At 34.8% G+C, this 23046-nt stretch overlaps 2 protein-coding genes across 4 annotated transcripts in view; both read left to right on the forward strand.

The window, feature by feature from the left end:
- Nucleotides 1–404: 404 nt before the first annotated feature.
- SLC25A17 (solute carrier family 25 member 17) lies at nucleotides 405–17642 on the forward strand. Its single transcript, XM_026696762.2, has 9 exons — nucleotides 405–631; nucleotides 4427–4487; nucleotides 5376–5442; nucleotides 6228–6379; nucleotides 7995–8111; nucleotides 12227–12372; nucleotides 12539–12634; nucleotides 14670–14752; nucleotides 16223–17642. The coding sequence occupies exons 1-9, from the start codon at nucleotides 578–580 to the stop codon at nucleotides 16368–16370; spliced, it is 924 nt and encodes a 307-aa protein (XP_026552547.1). The 5' UTR covers nucleotides 405–577; the 3' UTR covers nucleotides 16371–17642.
- A 4192-nt stretch (nucleotides 17643–21834) lies between these two features.
- The window catches only part of MRTFA (myocardin related transcription factor A), a 77600-nt gene continuing 76388 nt past the window's right edge, over nucleotides 21835–23046 (forward strand). For 2 of the 3 annotated variants that reach the window (XM_087934758.1, XM_087934759.1), the window contains exon 1: nucleotides 22122–22453. The gene's annotated coding sequence lies outside the window, so the exon portion shown is untranslated. Of the gene's footprint in view, nucleotides 22004–22121; nucleotides 22454–23046 lie in introns of those variants that run through there. The other variant, XM_026696725.2, reaches the window with a different exon arrangement.

The following is a 23046-nucleotide window of genomic DNA, read 5'->3' on the forward strand; positions in this document are numbered from 1 at the left end:
AAACCTCCAGTGGTGAAGCACCCACACAACTTCTGAAGGCAAGCTGTTCCACTGGTTAATTGTCCTCAGTGTTAGGAAGTTTCTCCTTAATTCCAGGTTGCTTCTCTCCTTGTTTTAGTTTCCATCCATTGTTTCTTATCCTGCCCTCTGGTGCTTTGGAAAACTTCCAATGATGAACTATCCACAACTTCTGAGAAAGCTCTGTATTTTGCTTTGCGCATCAGCCAGTTTGACAGAACCCTCAAAAAGCAAAGTTTGACAGACAAACAAAAACAGTGCTAAACCGTCACTAAGAGAACCACTTGAGGTCTCTGGTCTTAAATTGCGGAGGCCCCCATGGGAGTGAGCGGGATAAGCAGGGCGCGTGCTCAGACAGCCTTTCTTCCTCTCGGACATCTTTCCCAATCCGTGTAAGGGCCGCCGTGTGATTGGCTGAATGCAGGAAACGTCACATAATACGGCAGCGGCCTGGCCGAGGGTGGTGCCAGCGATACGTTGCATCCCTCTCTAGCTTCTCTTATTCTGTGCTCTCTTTCATGCAGCCGGAGGAGATCGCAGCAGCGGCAAAGGAGCAGCTATGGTCGGCGTCTTCTCCTACGAGAGCTTGGTCCATGCCATGGCTGGAGCTGTGGTGAGTAGGATGCGGAGGGAGCGGGTGTGAGGAAGACCCGGAAATGAGGGTCTGGAAATGAGGATTTGGCTGGATTAAAGGAAGGCACGGAGACGGAGGGGACCTTGGATTTGTTCCCCCTGCCTTCGGTGCGTTGGGCTAGAAAAATAAACTGCTGTTAGCTTTTGAAGTCGAGCTCTCCTAACTTTTGTCTCAGTGGCTGCCTGTTAGTCTGAACTGCCATCCTAAGTATTTATTTCCTTAGTTATTATTTACTGTTACGCTCCGTTTGCATAGGAGTTTGAAAAGCATAGATTATCAATAAAGCCACTGCTGCAGAAGAAAAGATTACATTTTTCGTTGTGGATGGTTTCATAAAAAATGAGTTCAGCTTGATATGCACAAGTTAACTATAGTCTTGAAAGGAAGATTGATACTTTGAAGGTATACATTGAAATATGTTTTCTGCCTTGAGTTATTTGTAAAAGTAATAAGACAAGATACAGACAAATAAATAAATAAATAAATTACAACCTTGTTAATTGTACAATCCATTAGATTAAATGTCCACTTGCTTATCTATTTTGGCCTAATTGCAAATCTATTTATCAATAACTAGGGTCCAGAATCTTGTCAGGATATGCCAATGTTTGTTACTAAACTTGACTTGTTGGATGACTTGGCTTTTGTTTTAGATGCCACTTTAAATTTCTCTCATCTAGAAAATATTTTTGTTTCTAATCTCAATTTACACTAGTTTCTTTTCAAATCCATTGATGATCATGTCTTATCAAATTGGTGCCAACTCTTAGCATTAATATACGTTTTTCTCCCCCCAGGAATTCAGATTTATAACCTGAATAGAAAAATGTTCAGTATTATGGGAATTTTTATTCTTTTTCATTTTTTTAAAAAAGTTTAGGAACTTTGGTACCAAGGTTGACTCGTCCTTCTATCCTTCTGAGGTCAATAAAGTGAGGGCCCAAGTATGCTGACTGTAAACTACTTAGAGCTATAAAGCACTGCTATAAAGATATGCAATATGCTGACTTTGTAAACTGCTTAAAGCTATAAAGCACTGTGAAGCAGTATATAAGTGTTTTGTCTTAATAGCTTCTATGATTACTTGTTTGATACACTTCAACATGCCTATTAAAAGGATTTTTAACATTTTAATTAATATATATTAATATATCACTGATACAACAATGAGAAACTGCAAACAGTTTGCAGATCAAATGGATTATAGTTATTTTTGATTATTTTAATATCTGGATTATTGTAATAAAACAGTATACAATATACACCCAGTAGTGTACAATCCAGGAATCAACATAGATGGTACATCTCTTTATTATCAGTGATCCAGATTAAAAACATAATAGTTATGTACAGTAACATAACATAATCTTTATGTACATAAATAATCTGTACATAATCGTTATGTACAGATTCTTTATACGGTACAGTATAAAGAATCAAGGAAAATTAATGACTTCACTAAGAAGCCTCTGCTAACCATGTCAGTCTAAGGTTAATATTGTATATATAATCACCCACACAAATGGATTCATAAAATTATACTTAACAAACAAAAAAGGGAGCCAATTTTTGAAAAAGTTGTTTTCCCCCAAATTCACCCTATTATAATCTCTTCTACTAGAGTAAGTTCAGAATTCTAAATAAAGTATGCTGTCATTTTCATATGTCATCCACTATGATGAGTTCTTTTTGGGAAATGCTACATCCAAAAAAGGGGTTTAATTTTTCTTTCCTTTGTTACAAGGGATTTTTTATTATACCAAAAACACAGTGATCCTTAAACAGAATGTATGATACTTCCTGTTTCTTACCTATGACCCTATTTTTACATATTTTGTGTTACCTCAAAGGATTTTTATCTATAGTTTTTATGAATATTCATACAATCCTTGTTCTCTTCCCCCCTCCTCCTTTACAGACAGATTTGAATTACTTATACCTGTGAAAAGATACAGCATTGGTTAGCTATATCTTGGACTGCTCTCTCAGCTGTAGAGACTGCTGGGCAAATTCCTTAGTTGCAATTGCATCTACCTCTTAACCAATCATTAGATACGTTAAAATTACTTGGCTTTGTTTCTGTCGTTTGATTCAATATTTTCAGCCAAGTACCAATTGCTGCCATCCTGACCTCTAATGGGACTTAAGCATCTTATAATTTTTTGCTAGGAAAGGAAAAGTTCCTTACCAGCAGTTGGATGGCTGTTACTTGTCAGTGTTTTTATTTTTGAGTCTGAATTCCACACACTTCACTCCCACACTGACATTTGCCCCTCTTTGCCTGGCATTTCCTTCTCTTTCACTTGCAATCTTAATTTCTTCTGTTGTCCCAAATAATTGCAATTGCCCATCTCAAAATACAGTATACACCCATATCTAAGTACTGAAGACATCTTTCTTTTGGAGCACAGGTGTGGCCCAGCTAGTCATGCTGTCTTAAAAGTGTGGGAGGGTGTTACTGGATAAAATAAGGGAAGTCTTACATTGACTGTTGTAAGGCTCTTCTTCCATACACAGAAATTAGATTATATAATTATACAAATATATTGTCTTGCATTTTATATCGGTTTATATATTATATGTGAGGGTAGTTCCTCAGTCCAGAAAAGCAGTTCATAATTGCTCAGTTAAAAAAATAATAGTAGACTGATTTACATGTGAAATGTGAACAGCCATTCTGTTATAACTTGTTTAAACCTGCATAGGTGGATCAAGGATGAGAATGTCATAAAATTATTTCATGAGCTCATTGTCTTCTGGCTCATGGATTTAACAATAGCTTATTAAGTTTCACATTTCTTATGTGTCTGAATAATGTTGATAATCAAATAAGAAATTAGATCTTATCTAGTTGCTTGTGTGTGGACATATTATATAGCAATGCTTAAAAGTTTGTGAATCTTTTTTATTTTCAATATTTTTGCATAACTATGACCTAATAGTTTTGAAATATTATCTAAAATGTGATTTGTTTGTCACACAATTCTATAAATAGATTTGATTAAACAAATGTCAAAAACTATATACTTATTGTATATATTAGGAATGCAATATATTTTCATATTAATTCCTCCTTCTTTGATAAGTAAAATAAAGATTAATGTTAAAACTATAGATAGAAAGCTTCAGGGATAGATTGTGTATAATATATCAATATTGTGCTTCACCCAAATATCTTATCAGAACTGTACTATGGCCAGTTATAAATAAAATATAAATATTAAATTATTTCAGTGTGCCTGGAATATGCATAAAATCTGTTTCAAATGCTTACAGTATCAAACAGTTTTAATTTATTGTAAACCACATTTTTAATGGGCAGTTGTATGCAGTTTTTTTTTAAAGTAAATATTTTCATAGCAACGGTCAGATCCACAGAGTTCTGCTTAAGTTGAAAGTGAATTCATGTACAAGAAGCTTTTTCACTGCCATATTTCATAATGTTTGATGTAGCTTTCTTTCAGGCAAGGATTTAAAAATATCCTCCTGAGTTGCTCAGTTTGTGCTATTGCCAGTACAATATGCTGCACCATGAATTAAGTCTGGTTACTTATTTATCACTTTTATAGCAATATTTTTATTTTATTATATATGTTCTTATTTTTGATCCAATTTTAATCATTATTTTGCTGAATATTTGGATATTGGATATTTTACTTTATCTGGTCAAACGGCTGCAATAAACTTATTTGATTTAATATAGGTCATTGTATATTTGCAAAAAAAATCTGCATGCTCTACATAATTATTTTTTGTGTGTGCTAAATGTTTTAGGGTAGTGTGACAGCAATGACTGTATTTTTTCCTCTGGATACAGCTAGACTAAGACTTCAAGGTAAGCAACCCATTCTTTTACATTTAGCCTTTGAGAATATTATATATAACATACCAACTTGTTTTTGCATTTATATCTTAAAATTCATTCAGGGTAATAGCTGATCTTTATTTTGTTAGCTGCTAGTATTTTTTTGTATTTAGTTAGTTCACTCTATTTTTGTTTTTGTTCTTTCAAGTTTTGTTCACATGTTATTGGGTGATTGATTTGTTTTATCCAATAATTTTTGGAGAAATGCTAGGCTCTGACAAAGCTGATGAATATCCTTAATATGATATTGTTAGAGTCAATAGAGAAAAGACTCATTAACAACTATATTATTGTGGATTTCTAAACTGCATGAAAATCTGGATGTTCCAAAAGATTATTTATTATTCTTTATTCTCAATACTGTAGACATAAAAGAAAATTATATTCACATTTCAAATGTACGTTTTAGCACAATACAGTAACCAGTTTGAGAAATGCAGAAAGGTGATGGAGAAATCCTTTCAATAATTAATTTTAGGATTTTGTGGTTAAGTATAAAAGACAGATATTTAAAACTGAAAACAGGCAACTAATGTAATTATTCTTAGAGCAGATATAAAATACTCTTTTGATGTAATCTTAAACTTTCCAATGAGGAAAAGCAAAAAGTCTATGTATTTCTTTTTTTAAATTTATATAAATGCAAACTTTTCTAACCCTATTTCTTAATTTGTATTCAGTTGCAGACCTAGCCATGAAGGAGAAAACAACTGTTCTGTTTTAGATTGAATCAGTGAACCTGAAGATTAAATAATTAATGCACTTTTACTTCTGCCCTAGCTTCCTCATAATATTAGAAGATGATCTCAAAGCAATATTGAAATATATAACTTTTAAAAAACATTTCTTGTTTTCTAGTTGATGAAAAACGCAAATCAAAAACCACACATGCAGTTCTTTTGGAGATAATTAAAGAAGAAGGCATGTAAGTACAGGGCTATTTTTCTAGGAGAATTCGTTTTTTTAAAACTTCTGTGGAGAACAATGTATACAGGACATCTTCCTAAATTTCAGTTAAATAAATTGAATGGTTGTAATTTAAACAGAGCTACTAAATCTCTTTTAGAAAGCATAGAAAAAAAAAAAGAATTGATGAACATATTTTTCTTTGTAATTCAAACACTTACAAAAATTAAAAGGCAGGTTTAATCTTCCATACTAAGGGACTTCTTGCAATATCGTTGCTTCTTCAAGAAGAATTTCTAGGCAGGAATTACATTGGCTGAAATCTTGCCTGAATAAATTGGCCTATATGTAGTTAAAACTTCTATCACATAAAACATTTGTGATGTCTTTAGTATGAACAGAATATTGTTAATTATACTGTATAATTACAGTATATTAATTTTTAAAATATGCCTCCATAAAATTATCTCTGAACAAGAAACAATGTGTTTGAATTGGATGTTTCTTGCTTTCAGACTGGAGTTGTATTCCTTTTGATTTTTCCAATAATGTATCCTGTTGGGTTATTTTCATAGTTATTCAGAAATAAATATGTTCAGTTAAATTTAGTCCTTAGTATAGAATTGTATTCTGTCAAATAATTAAATATGTTTTATTTTGTCACTTGGTTTCTTGAACTCTTAACCCAAAACCTTTTAATTAGTAGATATATTTAATAAATTAGGTTGGGAATGGGGTGCAGATATGCTTTTTTGCTATGATGATTGCATTATTTTCTTTTGCTTTTGTTATTTTATTCCTTAGCATTGCACCCTATCGAGGGTGGTTCCCTGTTATCTCCAGCCTTTGTTGTTCCAACTTCGTCTATTTCTATACATTTAATAGTTTAAAAACTCTTTGGGCTAAAGGTCATCATTCAACCACAGGAAAGGACTTGATTCTTGGGGTGGTTGCAGGTAATAAAATCCTATCAGAAATTTATTGAATTTGGGATATGGATTAATTTATCCATGAAGGCAATTTAAAATAATGAAGTGGTAAATGTATTTTTAACTTGAAAGGATTTGTCTCATTTCTTCTTTTCTAGTTTTACTTCTCTTAGATTTTTTTTTTACTTTTGTATAACTGAATGTTTCTCTTCATTTCATTATCTTATTTTTGAACATGAGCATGTGCTGAGTTGATGCTTATACTCATATCTTTGGAAAATCATTCATTTGATATTAGCAGTGAAATTTCATAATTTTATGAAATATTTTAATATAGTGTGAGTGGTAAATATAACTCTATATACAAATATAACTGAAAATGTATATTATGAATTTAACATCAGATGTTTTCCAAAGCAAAAATCAAAAAATTTAAATATTTGGCACATTTAGTATTTATCTGATATTACTTATTCTGTGAAATACATGTTCTTTATTAGCAATATTCCATTACTATTTGTATATATAAATTATACACACACACATCCCTATCAATTTATATAGCCACCTATTTTACTAATATGATTATGGGGAATGTACAATGAAGCAAACAGTCAAAACCATCTAAAGCAACAATTGAAAACAAACACAAATATAAATAAGACAGCAGTAGAATGCATCAGCATATTACACACGGTATAGCAATCTCACAAGCTGACTATTTTCCTGGAATTCTCAGCCTGTTGGAGGAACTAATTTTTATTTCCTCTTAAGCAGGAATGATGTCACAGAGTGGGTTCCATGGTAGAAAAGATCTCTGGGTCCCTGTCAAATGGAAATATTTAGCAGAAGGAACCTGTAACACACCCTTTCTGCCAGACCTGATGGAACAGTTAGATTCTCTCTGGGGAGAGATAATCCCTCAAATAATCTGGTCCCATGTTAAATCAGCATCTGAAATTGAATCTGGAAATAAACCAGCAACCAATACAGCTCACAGTGCAGAGATATAATGTGTGTCTTTCTATGGCTGCCAGCACTGCTGCATATTTCTTGATCTGTATTTATTTTAGTTTATTATTTATTCTAACTTGTGAAACTCTGATGTTATGTGCCACTTCAGATTATCTAAAATATGCCTTTTGAATCCTTAATTTTATTTAACAGTTTAGCACTTCTGATTTTCTCAATACATGATTTCATAACGAAGAATAATGTGGGAAGTTTGCATCAAGTTATGAAAAATATTTGGAAATAATTAGGTGTGCACCTGCTGTGAAAACAAACTTGCTTTTCTTGCCTTGCTCAATTAAATGTGTAATAATTGGTAAAGAACCAAAATAAAGTAAGCTCTATGTATGTCTATGGACTAAAAAAGTTCCTTGGATGAGAAATGAAATGTTTTTAAGGCAAAAAACCAAGGAAGTCCAGTTGCCTTTTGGAAAAGCACCTTTGGGACAAGTTTCCTTGACTTTCCATTTTAAATACTTTTTCCTCCAGAATAATTTCAGTCTAGATTTTGTGAAGTATTTCAAATAGTATGTCTTCTATTTTATACGTTAAACTGATTAAAGTTAAAATGTTAATTTGATTTTAATTTTCTGAGGCCTCTTTTTACGGAATTTTACTTTTGTTTCCTTAGGTGTAGTGAATGTACTGTTGACTACTCCGCTCTGGGTGGTAAACACCCGTCTTAAACTCCAGGGGGCAAAATTTAGAAATGAAGATATTATACCAACCAATTACAAAGGCATTGTAGGTATGTTGTTGGGGGGTGCCCTCATTTTTATATTTAAATTATGCTTTTTCAAACTCAGTATACCAACACATACCTCTACTACTCTTGAGGCAGCATTTTGACATAGTTTTCCGTACTCATCAAACATCCTTTTTTTCCCCCAAAAATTGGTAAATTACACTGATATTAGTAAATTACACTGGAACACCACTCCAAAGAGAAAACAGAGTGTGCCACTCCACAAGGATTCTTTCGGTTTTAAAAAAATGCCATTTGGTCTACATGGGGCACCTGCTACTTTCATGGAGTTAATGAATAAAACCTTACCAGATCAAGGGGAATACTGTATTGCCCATTTCGATGATATTCTTAACTAAGCATGACTTGGGAAGAACACATTCAACACCCAAGGCAAACAATTGATTGTCTAGGGCAGGGATGTCAAACTCCCAGCCCATTGGCTGAATGAGTTGCATGCTGGCCACACCCATAGCCCATTTAGCAAAGGGAAAAAAGTCCCGATACATCAGATGCTGCTGCTCTGATGACGTCAGTTTGACACCCCTGGTCTAGGGAAAGCTGGCTTAACCATAAACAGAAAAAGTGCCATCTGAGATATCAGGAAACCCAATACTTGGGGTCTGATCTGAGAAAGGTGGCAATCTTGAAACAGATAGAAACTCCAAAACCAAAGATGTTTGCTCTTTTCTGGGTTTGGAGGGATGCTATCAAAGGTTTATCCCTCTAAGACAGCGGTTGCCAACTGGTGGTCTGTGGGAAAATTTTGGTGGGCCGCAGAGAAATCTCACCCCCAGAATACCCCCACAAAGCAATTAATCCAGGCTGTGCAGAAACACAAGGCTGCGCCGCCCACGGGAACCCTCCCCGCCCACGCCTTACCAGTAAACTTGCATGCTAAATTGCTGGTTTTCCTTTTTCCGACCATCGTCTGTTCTGCTGTGCCGGGAGATTTAGATTAGCTAGGAAGCAGGAAATGGTTGGATTTCTTGTTTTCTAGCTAGTCTTTACATCTTCAGCTCAGCACAGCTGAACCTCCCTTAGGACTGAAGGTTTGCTTGCAAGCAAATTCAGTGCAGACTCACGGGAAGCAAATTTGAGAGACTGAGCTAGCCGATGGCAGATAGATAGATCACTCAATGATTCTGTGAGCAACTCAATCTGCCTGCTTTGCCTGATTTTGGGTAAAAGTTGCTCTTTTTTTAATAAAAAAATCAATATTTACATACATGGTGTGTTGTGAATTAATTTTGTGAGTTTGCTTGCAAGCAAATTTTATGTGACAGATTGAGCTAGCCAATGGCAGATAGATTGATCTCTGAATGAATCTGTGATTCTGTGAGCAATTCAATCTGCCTGCCTGCTTTGCTTGATTTTGGGTAAAAGTTGCTCTTTTTTATAAAAAATTCAATATTTATATAAATATTTATAACTTTTACATACATGCCATACCCAGCCAGTCACATGACCACCAAGCCACACCCACAAATTACACCTTGCCCACAGAACCGGTTAGTGGTCCCTGAGATCTAAAATTATGAGTTTGGTGGTCCCTGAGGTCTAAAAGGTTGGTGACCCCTGCTCTAAGAGACCAATGAGAAAAATAGAACCTTTGAAAGTACAGTGATCTAAGGAATGCCAGGAGACATTTTTGAAAATAAAAGATGCATTATGTAGGAAGCCAGTATTAAAAGGGCCAGATTTCTCCCAACAGTTTGTTTGTTGATGCATCTAATGTAGGCTTAGGTGCAGTGTTTATTCAAATCCGGTGATCTACTTGTCAAAAAAATTCCTTCCAAGGGAACAAAAATATGGCACAATTGAAAAGGAAGCCTATGGACGGAAATTGAAATGGGTAATCAGTGCTCTTTGTGTGTATCTCTGGGGTTGTGAATTCACTATAATAATTGACCACCGACCACTCACATGGCTGTAGCAGATGAAGGATACCAATTCCTGATTAAGTATTATACAGTGGGCAGGATATCAAAATGTCATCAGTGATTTCCTATTGAGATATGGGAAGTACAAGAGATGGAAAAAATATCAAAAATACTTTAATTAAAATTATTAAAAGGGGTGAGGCATATTACAGGACAGGTTGACTACAAAATGGCCAGCACTTGTGCTGCTGTTGTCCTGTTCTTTTAAATCATTTTCCTAGGCAGCACAGCAATTGTTGACTATAAAAGTTGAGCAGAGAGGCAGCTGGATGCAGTGATGTATGTGTGCTCATAAAGCAGCCTGAAACAGAAAGAGATACTGTTCTGCAGCAGTAGCACTCAAAAAAAGTAGTAGTTGGAAGAGCAGGAGGAGGAGATGTAATAAAAGTGGGAAAGAGCAGAATAGTGAGCAGTGAGTACTAGCCTTTTCAAACAGGAAAAGAGACCATCTTTTCCAAAACAGAAAAGTTAACAAATTTATCACACTTTGTGCCTCTTCTGTGTAGCTATGTAAGCAAATCATTTTGCATGCAAGGAAGGTTTTAATGAGAAATTCACATACGTAGTTATTGAAGCCAGATTTTTAAATATGAAAAGGGGACTGTTCTTAACTCTGTCTTTAACCCACGTTTCTATGTAGGTTGGAACTCATAAATGGACTGCTTATTACTAAAAATAGCAAATGGCATTGTCCTTCCTTAAGCTGATGATACAATGCTTTTAGAAATCTCTGAAAATAGGCTGTATATTAAAAATACGCAGCTTCAGCATTGTGCAGCTTCAACAGTTCATCGGTTAAAGGAATAAGAACGCTGTCCGCCATTTTTTGTAATAGATGCGCATTTCTATCTAGGGGTTGTCTTTTTAAGTTCGATGTTTTTAACCTCAGGATGCCTATACAGGCAAAATAAAGGACATAACAGTTCTATTTGAATAGACTAAGTATTCTCATGGATCCAGCCAGAAAAGTATTTAACTGCTGAGAATCAGCCTTCCTAATGATTTGATGAGTGAATAATAAAGGCAGTGTCTGGTTTCCTCCAGTTGTACCATTGAATAAAAAGGATTACATTAAAGAAACTTGAGGGACGAACAAAATGAATTATGTCTATTCAGGTCTTTTAGCAGGGAATGAACCAAGAAGATGCTTTAGGGGGCATTATCACAAATATATTTTTCACATGCACATAGCTTTCAGGAGAGCTATTTTAGTTGATTTATGAGTTCCATGTAATATTGAAAAGAGTTTTTTAAAATTTCAAATGGCATAGATAACAGCCCATTCTTCAAACTGGTGATTTCTTAATTGATAAGGTTTTGTGAACATAAGAAATTATTATATTTGTCTCATCTGAAACTAAGGATTAGAGTAAAATATTTTCAACAGAAACTTGCTACCCATCAATCACCAAATCTCTAAACTTCCCATTGCTTCTCCTTGGGATAATGGAAACAATGTATGCTGAAGAATAGAAGGAATTGAAATAATAGTAAAATCAAGAAAAAGATCAGTATTTCTGATAGACAATTGTTGGCTAAGATAATTAGAACTTTGGGGAGATTTAGCAGTAACTATACACACATTTAATTTATATTAAACATACATGACATGGTATCAGAAGTGTTACTTTGCAATCAGCTAATTAAATCAATCAATGATAGAAGCAAGTAAATCAAAAAGTAATTTTCTGCATGCCAAACCTCTTTAAGTTGAGAAGCAGAAGGGTTACTCTGCCTTTACTTAATTCTGCTTATTTGATCAGCCTTGCATTGCTGAAAGAAAAATTAACACTGCTTAGAGTAGTGCGGCATAGAAACATTATAAATACATCTTTGAAATATGTCACAATTACAGGAAAAAATTGAATTGATTCATTGATTCATAAGACAACTTTTGAGTGCTGTAGTTTTGTCCAGTTTTAAGAACTCCCACACCCTTCCTGCCACCGTGAATTTGATCGTTCCAGCTTACTAAAAATTTTCCATGATCAATACTGAACAATAGAGTAAAATCTGCTACAGTGAGTCCATACAAAATCAATTCTTTGAATTCTGATCTAAATTGCAAAATAAATGTAGAACATTATGAATAATGTTAAACTTCCAGACTGATCAAATGTATAATTCTGCATCCTCTGTAAGATTCTTATTTCCCTTATTTATTTTTCTAATCAGATGCATTTCATCAGATAATACGAGAGGAAGGAATCTTGGCTTTATGGAATGGTACTTTCCCCTCACTGCTGTTAGTATTTAATCCTGCCATACAATTCATGTTTTATGAAGGGCTTAAGAGGAAAATTTTAAAAAGACAACTGCAGGTGAGATTCCAAGGCTTACAAGAAAGATAATGTTTAACTTTGATCTCAGAAATTGTTCCATTCAACTAAATCATTACCATTTTGGTTTAGGGTTAGGATGGATTCGAAGGTTCTTAATTTTTTTTTTTTTGCATCCAGATACTAATTTGTTTTCATATTGTTTTAGCTGTCTTCACTGGACGCCTTTGCTATTGGAGCAATAGCCAAAGCAATTGCTACTACTCTCACTTATCCTATGCAGACAGTACAGTCAATTTTACGGGTATGTAATGTCAAATCACTTTCATTCACACCTTAACTTGTATGGTGTTCCATTTAATAGTTCTTAATTTGTTCGTTCCATTTAATAGTTCTTAATTTGTTATTAGACAAGCACAACTTTTAATTGAGGCTAACAGAGCTCTTAAAAAACTTACTCAGACTTTCACAATTAGAATATTGTGAATTAATAGTAGCATATGGCTTTCATAATGGATGCTGCATTAGCATATTAGACTATATTTATTACTGTTAGGCAGGATTTCTCCTTTGCCTCTCTGCATAAAATGTTGCATGGCATTATGTAATAGTGAGGTAAGCCTGGTAGCTTCATACTCTCTTTGTAAACCATTTCTATTAACACCACAGCTCAAGTTATATGCCAGAATTTAAAATAATTATACTTATTTCTCATTTGGAAGACTGGAGGAAAAGAAGTGGAAGAGTAGCTGACAGCACTCTTCCAAGATAGGCAACAGCTAAACATGGATGAACTTTTTTACAACAAGAAACAGTAAACTAATCTCATTTTCCATTTCTAAAAAAAAATGAGGTTTTTGAATGGGACTTTCAAACAGAAATAGAAAAAAAGCAATTATTTGAGCTTACTTGTTTTTCTTAGTTACAAGTTAATTGACTGGCCCTATTCTACACCACCCCTTCCCCATCCTTCTTCAGGCCATTCCACTAGTTCTCTGGCTTCTTCTAACAAAAATAAGAAGACCACCTCAATACTGGGAGAAGATCCTGTCATAGAATGGCTCAGTTGAATTCATGGCAAAACAATATTTGCTCACAGCAAAGATTGACATTTTAATATTCAAGTAAATTAGCCTTCATTAAAAATAATCTGGATCTGTGCAAAAACAACTTTGAAGTTTTGCACAAAAGCATACAGAAAGACATACAGACATTATTGAAACCCATGCCCAAGCAGACAACTTAGTTAAGCAATAACCGTTAGGACCAAGTAATAATAAATTATAAGCCAATAAAGGTGTCAGTGGGCTGACTCTGGTGTGCAAGCAGTTAAAGAAGTTACTTCATCAAAGCTTATTCCCTGTTATTAAATCAGGTTCCTCTTCATTGCACAGCCTTAATTCTAGTCAGTGGATTCAAAAGAGCAATTGCAACTTCTCTGGGACAGCTTCTTCGTTGCCAAATAGATTTTTGCTTGTTTGAGTGGCTCCCACATTTGCCTTGCAGTAAATGAATCTCTCTGACTTTTAAGCAATTTGTTAAAGCTCACATGTCACTTAAAAGGCAACAATTTATTGCTATTTTTAAATTGTTCCAATCAAAGGGTACATGTTGGATGGGCAACTCCTTTGTTCAGTTCTGCTACATGTGAACTACATAGTATTTTAATTAATAATCTGTTAATAGCAGTATCTCATCTCCCCATTTGTCCTTGGTTAAGCAGGCTGATATGCAGAATGAGGCCAAGTATGATACAGAAGAAGCTGTACTTATCAACACTTCTGGAGCTTTGCCCATGGTCAAGCAAGATGATACTTTACAAAAGGTGGATAGCTTTAAAAGAGAACTCTGCTATCAACCTGACTGACCAAAGTTAATAACAAGTTCCAGTCTTTAGGACTCTCTTTGGAAAACCTCTGTCCATTAGTGTTTGAAAATGCCATATATCTTTTCCTTTTTAAAGACTTACTTTGGTAGATATCACAATGACTATCTGTCACTACTGTTATTTAACCAGGATACTGACATATATTTCTAGATTGCACAAATTTTGGTGATTGCATCTACTATTGTGTTAAAGTCATTATACTGAATTTAATGTAATTTAATGCATTATATATCTTTTTAAATAACAATTACAGGTGTACATGTTTCATTATTGTGCTCTCTGGCCCAAAGGCCATAATAAGTTTAATTTATGTTTAAGTTATGTACAGGAATATAAAAGTTTGATCACAATACTTTATATTAACAACCAAAATATTTCATAATTTTGCACACTTCTGTAAGCAGAAATTAAGAGGAAAAATGTTCATTTATTCATTTTTTCTCCTTTTCAGTTTGGACATCACCGAATGAACCCTGAAAACAGGAGATTAGGTAGTCTTAAAAATGTCCTCTACCTTCTTCAGCAAAGAATAAAGTAAGCTTTGCATTTTTAACTGGCTTCTACTTAACCCAGTTTAATATCTTACTAGATTGCTGTAAATTGGGCACTTTGTAAATGGATAGTTACAGAGAGATAAATTTATTATACACACACATAACAACAAAATTTTAAATTGTAATAATAGAATAAAAACCCTGGAATTATTCTTTGATAAAACTATTTATAATATCTTAAAATTAGAAGGGACAAAAGAGGTCATCTAGTTCAATTTATTGCTTAGTGCACAATCCACTATAGCATCTCTAGAGATGACTATCCAGCCTCTGACTAAAGACCTCTAATGAAGGAGTTGTCACTACATTATTTAGAAGCCTGTTCCAATGATTGACAGCTCATATAGTTCCTCTTCTGCATATTGTAGATATTAAGATAACAATTACTTTTCTCCTAGGTGCCACCTTCAGTTCTTCAACCATTTTTCCCTTTCATTGGGGATTAGATCCAGGATAGCAGACCCACTATTTTCCACATTCTTATAAATGAAGTTGTCAGCAAGAGAGTAAAAGAATTTATTGAATCTCTGATTCTTGGCAGAATTAAATTTCCAGCAGATGTTAGGATAAGGGAAATCCATTATGTCTGTTGCATGCCTGTTTGAAAGACTGATTTCCTGGTACATTAAGGCCTCATTTATATCTTGCCTACTCAAATCCCCACAATCAAACTATAAATCTCTACAATTCTCATTTTTCTTTCTCACTGTTTATTCTTAAACCAAATACTTTCTATAGGATTTCCATGCTCCAGTTCATAAATTTCTGTGCAAGTATATTTTTTATTTATATATAGTGCACCATCCCCAGGCTTTTCACTGGGCCTCCTGTTTTAGAAGAAACTATCTGATGATCATGGGCAAGTTTCTACCAAGTTTCATTGATGCTTGTACATCACATTTGGTTTCCTGGATCTCTAGTTCTCCCTGTTTATTAAAACATATCAGCTCAATTTATTATGATCTGGCAGCATGCAGGAAGAGAAGAATTTATAAAAATATGATTAAACCCTCTCTTTTTTGTATTGCATTAATTATGGTAGTATGTTTATTTTTTAGCTGCCTGAATGCTCAATTTGACTGGAAAGGTAGATTATAAATCTGATAAAAATTATGATTGCAGTCTGTAAATCCACACAATACCTAATTATTCTGAGAAGATAAATTAAAACCCATCTATTGGAAATGCCAGTCTCTTTTCCAAGATTTAGTAGTCCACTGGAAGACAGAATCTGCAGTTCATTCTGCTCAGTTAATACAGCCAAGGAGCACTGGTCTTATTGGCATCTGGTCAAAGAGCGCATCATATCCATAAATCCTTAGTGATTCTTAATAATTGCATTCAAAGAGTAGAAGAGAGCAAAATTGATGTATGTTTGCTATAGAAGGAAGAATTATCTGCCTTTTCTTTTTTTAAAATCAATATAATGTTTAATATGTTTTTTTTATAGGCGTTTCGGATTAGTAGGACTCTATAAAGGATTAGAAGCAAAGCTGCTCCAGACAGTCCTCACTGCGGCACTCATGTTTCTGATCTATGAAAAACTTACTGCTATTACTTTCACAGTCATGGGGTTAAAGCATCCATTAAAGAACTAAGATATTTGACTATAAAGCATATAGAACTTAGAGGGGGAAAAAATCAGAATCCCTGACAAATGATTGGGTGCCATAAACAATTTTATCCTAAGGCCAAAATTTTATTTTACTGTGCTTGTATTCTCAATCAAAACTGTTGAATGTATCTATATTCCAGTTTCTAAAAGGCATCACTTTTATTCAGTTTTATGTAAAGATTGGGGCATTCTTTGACTTTTCATATATTTTAAAATACCCTTTAAGCATTAATTCCCCATTTGCTGTCTGATGATATTTCAAATATTTGGTGTTATATGATCATCTTAATAATTAGTCCAGTAAAGATTTTGTTTAAAAATTGTCCTTAGAAGATAAGCTTTAATTGGCTAAGAATATTTTAATTGTCTTGGAAGAACTGAGTTGTGTTCTCTTATGCCTTCCTTTGTAGCAACCTAAGAATTTGAAGAATGGATTTGAAATTGTTTTAAGCATCAATTTTATTACCATTTTAATGCTGAATTAAATATTATGCTAGGCTTCCCTAGTATGATAAAATTGGATAATATACATAAATATAGAATGTTAATCATGTCAGATTTCTGACATTTAAGAAATTAAAATTATTCCATACATACTCTTCTCCCTCTTCTATCATATGACCCATTTAACATAAATTGAGAATTGGGAATTATCTTTTTATATTAGTAGAAGCCCCATCTTTAAAAAAAATTAATTACCATGTGAGATTGTTCAAACATTGTAATTATTTATTGTATATCAAAAATTTTAACTATGAATCTTGGGTTTATATGTTACCTCTCTGATTTAATTATGGGGCAGTTGAAAACTTTGATTTTTATATTGCATTTTTCCTTTGGTTCTAATTCAAGTCATCTTCAAACATAGGCATAAAAATGATTTTTTATTTTCAAGAAATTATAGTTAAGATTTAACTATGCTACTGGTTTAAACAGTATTTTAAGCAATATTTATATATGGTTAAAAAAAATTAGTTACTGCAGCTATGCTGATAGAAGAGAATAAAGATGGAATGTGCAAGTTTATGATTGATTCTTATTGTGGTAATAGTATTGTACTATCTGTATATTAAATAAATGCCCATATGTCCTATTATATAAAACTGTAATTAAATTTTGAAAGAAGAACCAAGCCACTGCAAATAATAAACATTCCATATTGTAACTGTAATATGTGAAAGACTAAATTATTCTAGAATATTTATTATTTCTCCAGATCCATAACTGATTAATAAAGAATAAACCTGTTTTGAAATTGGTTAAGTTATTTTGTTTTTCAAAACAGAAACATTGTTTGAGCTGTTTCTTACTTTTGTTTTGCCAAGTAATAGATCACAGTAACTCTTAATCTGCTTCCAAACAATCTTATGAATCACACAAGTTATTATTGACATGGTGGGAAGGCCAAGCAGCCTCAGTGGACAGGAAGGAACTAATAAACTTGAGAGGAGAAAAGCTAAGCATAATCCACAATGGATGAGGAAGGTGGGGCTCTGAAGGCATGAGAGGAAAGCCATCCATCTAGAAGGAACTCCTAAATCAAAGCCAAAAGGACATGAAAGCAAACATCTGTATCTTTGTCAATGAAACAGACATAGCTTTTTTGTTTAAATAAATTTGAGCTTATGAGAAGTCTTAGGTTGGAAGACACTCATGTAATAACCTGGGAAGAATATGAAGTTTCTACAGATCGGTTTGTAGTTGAGGATGTGGCAAGATAAATACCTCAAGGACTGTTGGTTACTAATCACTGAAATAATAGTTCTCCAATTAACAAGTACATGCATATATTAATTGAAAGTGAGGATGAATAAAAAAAGCAAAATTGTCAAAATAGAAATGAAACTATTTGTATCTTTCAAGGAAGAATTTAAATTATGAAAACAGACAAGGCCATTGTAACTCCTATGTTTACATGGTGTGCTTGTACATGTATTCTGTGTGACTTTATCAAAAGAATGGAATGTCAATAATACTTAAAAAGGCTTGTCTTGCTTTCAGTATTCTTCAAATGGTAGAAAACTGCACAAGACAATTGATCTTATATATTAATCAACATGGAAGTCTTAAATTGTGATATGGAGAATTAGATATAAGAGGGGATCGGTTGATAGATGATGAGGGTAATTTTTAACATGCTGTACTGAGAGACAAATACCTATCAGATATAACTCAATGGCAATATTTACAGCTACAACATTCATTAACGCTCAGTCTAGCAGCATTTTTAATCTCTGCGGCACCTGAGATACTAGAACAACTGGGTAAATCTTTTGAAACTTAAAAAAATCACACCATTAGTTTTTATAAGCACTTGTTATTAATAAATCTGTTATGCAGCAGTTAAAAGATGAGTGGAATAAAGAATTAGAGCTTCCTGTATTGCTTAGATGGAGAGACTAATGGCAAGAGTGTCAACTGCTCTTAAACTATGACTTCTATAAGAAAAATAATATGTGGAATTTATTGGACTCCATTATGTTTGTATAGGAAAGGATTGTGTAAGACAGCATTTTGTTGGGGATGTAAGAGGACAATGCTTCCTTAAAATATATGTTTGTATAATGTCCTATGTACAACATCTTTACTACAGTAGGTTTTGGAAAAAATAGTGGACTATATAAACATGATGGTGACAAAAGCTAAAGTTTTCAGAGGATAATATTCTCTTGAATTACATACTTAGTACAGAATGTGGAACTTGCTGCAATATTGGAAAGATAAATATATATCCTCATTTACTTCATGGATTGAAGATTTGATTAAACTTGCTATGAGCAGATTGCATACAGACATAAACTTTGTTGGATAATTATAATGAAATATGGGACTCGTTTATACAACATCCAGTAGGGGAAAATGATATATTTGTATTAGTGTATATGTATAATGTTTATATTATATAACTATAGAATTATAGCTGTTTATTGCACTGACATATACTTTATATACATATATTTTCTGTTGTATTTCTTTGTACTCATTTTAAGTACATTATGTATCTTTTTTTTACTACACGTATGTTTGTGTCTTTTTTGTCATTTTTTATTAATTGAAAACTGGCTTAAGGCTTCTACCACTGAGCTTCAGCAAGAACATGCATGATAGTTGCTTTGCAAGAGATCAATCTTTAAATGGAAAAATTAAAAAAGTTAATTCAACATCCTGGATTGGTGGAGAGGAGGTCATGTAGCTGTTATTGTGGTGGCTTTTAGTTACTGGTATATGCAGTATTTATATCTATTTGCTAAATAATAAAGAACAAGTTACATAGTACAGCCACTAGAGGTCACAGGCTGTTAGGAAAATAAAGGGTGCTCTGTATCACTTTATAGCAGAAACACATTTGTAGATCTTTACTGACAGGTCTCTGGGTGATCTGCACTACATCAGCAAATAATTCTCTTTCCTAATTACTTAACCAGAGTAACAACAAAATGATTCCATCTCATACTACATAGTATAATTTGTAGTTCTTAAATGAAAACCAGTTCTGTTGGCCACTTGGTTTTTGTTTCAAAGGAATGTAAATTACATTTCTGGTATTCAAAACATATTTTTCTGAGAATTATTTAAGTAACATGTTTTGTACCAGGCTCCAGTTGGAAAGTCTAAAAAAATGTAACCAAAACCAGAGTAGATTCCAGAAAATAATAAAAAACAAAATCCCTAAGAAATTACTTACAATATGTCTTACCTTTAATAAATTAATGATGTTTAATTGTTTGACACTGTTTAACATTCATTGTTCTAACAAATACAGAGATTTAAGTTTGATTAGCTGACACGTTTTCCCTATGCCATGGATTCTTACTGCACAAGTGAATGAATATGTGGACTGTATGTATACTTTAGATAGACTGTAATTGATAATGTTGTGGTCTGTGTGTGTGTTTAGGTAGCATTATTTAAACAAATTATTGAACAATCCACTGAAGGATTAATCAGATCATGCTGATGCTGACAGGTTAAAACTGAATTTCAAAACTAATATATAAAGATACAGGTAATAGGTAAAAATAGGTTAAAACATTTTTAACATGACATAAGGGTATTTATAGAAAGAATTTTATAGTAGACCAGAAGTTAATATGGGTCTGCAATGTAAGACAACTGAAAAGACTAAAGCAATCTAATACATCAACAGAATTACAGTATCAGTAATCTATCTGCATCACAATTTGCAGCCATACTGCTGTCTTGGAAAGATGCCAACAGACTGGCAAAGAGATGAACAAAAACTAAAGGGTTTGTGCATGGCTTCCCTGTTCCCTAAATTACTTAAGATGTTATTGAAACAAAGTCAGGATGTCCATTATTCACCATCTTGACCTTACTAGTTAAAATTCTCTTCCAAGGACATTCTGTGTCCTCTTCCTAACCACCTTATCCATTTTTCTACTAATATTCTACTTGTAAATATTTTTCCAGTCCACCAAGTCATAGGTATAATTTATCTACAGGGAGTCCTAGAGTTATGACAATTGAGCCCCAAAATTATGCTGCTAAGTATGACATTAACTGAATTTTGCCCCATTTTACAACCCTCCTTGCCGTAGTTAAGTGAATCCATTGCAGTAGTTCAGTTAGGCACATGGCTGTTAAGTGAATCTGGCTTCCCCATTGACTTTGCTTGTCAGAAGTTTGCAAAATGGGATCACATGAGCCTGGGACACTGCAATTATCATAACTATGAATCAACTGATCACGTGATCATGGGGATGCTACAACAGTCATAAGTGTGAAAAACGGCCATAAGTCACTTTTTTCAGTGCCCTTGTAACTTTGGCCACTAAACAAATTATTGTAAGTTGGAGGACTATCTCTGTTAAAATATGCTTTATATTGCATTTGGTATTGCTGAATGAGAAATATGGGAGCTGTAGTGTAATTTGTATGAAAGGCATTTGGACCAAGAAGAGTGTGCTGAGGGTAAATCCTGAACCTGATTTAGGGTTTGAAATTATAATAAAGAGGATTTTCAGTTAAATCGGCAAAATCATCCTGATGACATGAGTGAAGGTGAGATCAACTGTTTTCCATTTATCAAAGCTGTCTAAGAAGAGACTTTCTGGAATATCAGAAGCAGACCATCCTAAAGCATGTCCAAGGAAGTTACATGCCTCTACAATACACATGTTGATGTACTATCCCTTTAAGAATTCCTCCATCTCCTTCCTCCCAGGGCCATGACAGCGTTTGAGTACTCTAACTTCACCTAGGGGCCATGACATAATTCTTATCTTCTAATTGGCTGCTTTCTCCTTCAGTCATTTTCTTTCTTTTTTTTTGCCTTCCCGCCCATCCTTTACCCCCACCCCACCCCAACTCGCCACCCAGAGGCCGTTAACATTTCTAGTTACTCCGCAACCGTTGACGGGAACTGGTGTAGTTCATCGCTGTTCCTCCTTTTCATTGGCTAATGCAGCTTGTCAATTTTGAACTCCGGCAATTGATGGGCGGGAGCTTCCGCGGCGGTGAGAGAGAGGCTCCGAGCCGGCGGCAACGGCGGTGCTGGCCAGAGCGGTCTCTTTGCGCCTTACAGACAACTTTTCCGTCGGGGGAGGGGTCGACTTTGGAAGGCAAGGACGACCGCTAGGATGCATTCATGATCAGGTGAGTGAAAAGGGGCTGCGGTTTTGCTCGAAGAGGACGGACCGGCTGCTCACCCCCTCCCACCCGGGATTCTTCCATGTACGGGGCAGGGAACCGCCCCTCTGCCAAAACACAAACCGGGGCTGCTCGGGGTTTGGCCGGGATCGCCGCGCTCCTTCCGTTTCTCGCGATGTGAGGGACCGTGCTGGGCCGCCGCCCTTCATCCTGGGAACCTCCTGAGTGAACAGCCGCTGCCGGCGGACACTCTTGGTTTTTTCCCTCCAGTGAGTCAGACGTGCGATCCCTCCCTCGGCGGCGGCCTTCTTCTCTAGCCAGTTCTTTGAATCGGCCTGACTCCGGGATGCCCCCACGCCCTCTTCCCGTCTCCTGCAGGACCTCCTAATCAAAGAGTCCTCTCTTTCCCCATGGATCTCCCTCGGTGAACACCCCGCTCCTCTCCTCCTTTCCTAGGTGAGCTACGGGGCTTCTGTTCTCTGCTGTGACGCCTCCTGCAATCCGGTCACTCCATGCTTTTGCGTTTTGCCTCAACGCGTTGCTTCCTCGTTTCCTTCTGCCGTTGGAGGGGAAGGGTTTTTGTTAGTAAATGTTAGGCTGGTGGTCGACTGGGAAAAAGAATTCTTAACAAACTTTGGCTACAACGAAGATTCCCTTGGTGGTCTTTTTTAACGCCCTCCCCCCCCCCAATCGTTTAATAATACAGGTATTGAAATATTCTAAATCTGTATGGGGAGTACCGGATCTGCGTGCTGAAATTCACAACATCGAAAGATTGCAGCGAAGAGATACAAAAAAAAAGGCTATTTGCTGCTCTATAGCGATCCTCTGGAGTTTTGCAGGTCACGTATGGTATGTGACACATATAGTATGGTTGCTGTGCAACACCACATGCAGGCTTCAGTTTCAAAAATATATTGGGAAGAACGTTCTTTTTCTAAATACTGGAATATAGTTGGCAAAAGTGACCTATGATTGGTTTAATGGGCTACAGACTATTAGGCCTTATTTGCCTAATACTGTTCACATTGTACTGCATGCCTTCCTTG

The sequence above is a fragment of the Pseudonaja textilis genome, chromosome 5 (assembly GCF_049901715.1).
Source record: "Pseudonaja textilis isolate UNSWEBS1 chromosome 5, rPseTex1.2, whole genome shotgun sequence".
NCBI lineage: Eukaryota > Metazoa > Chordata > Lepidosauria > Squamata > Elapidae > Pseudonaja > Pseudonaja textilis.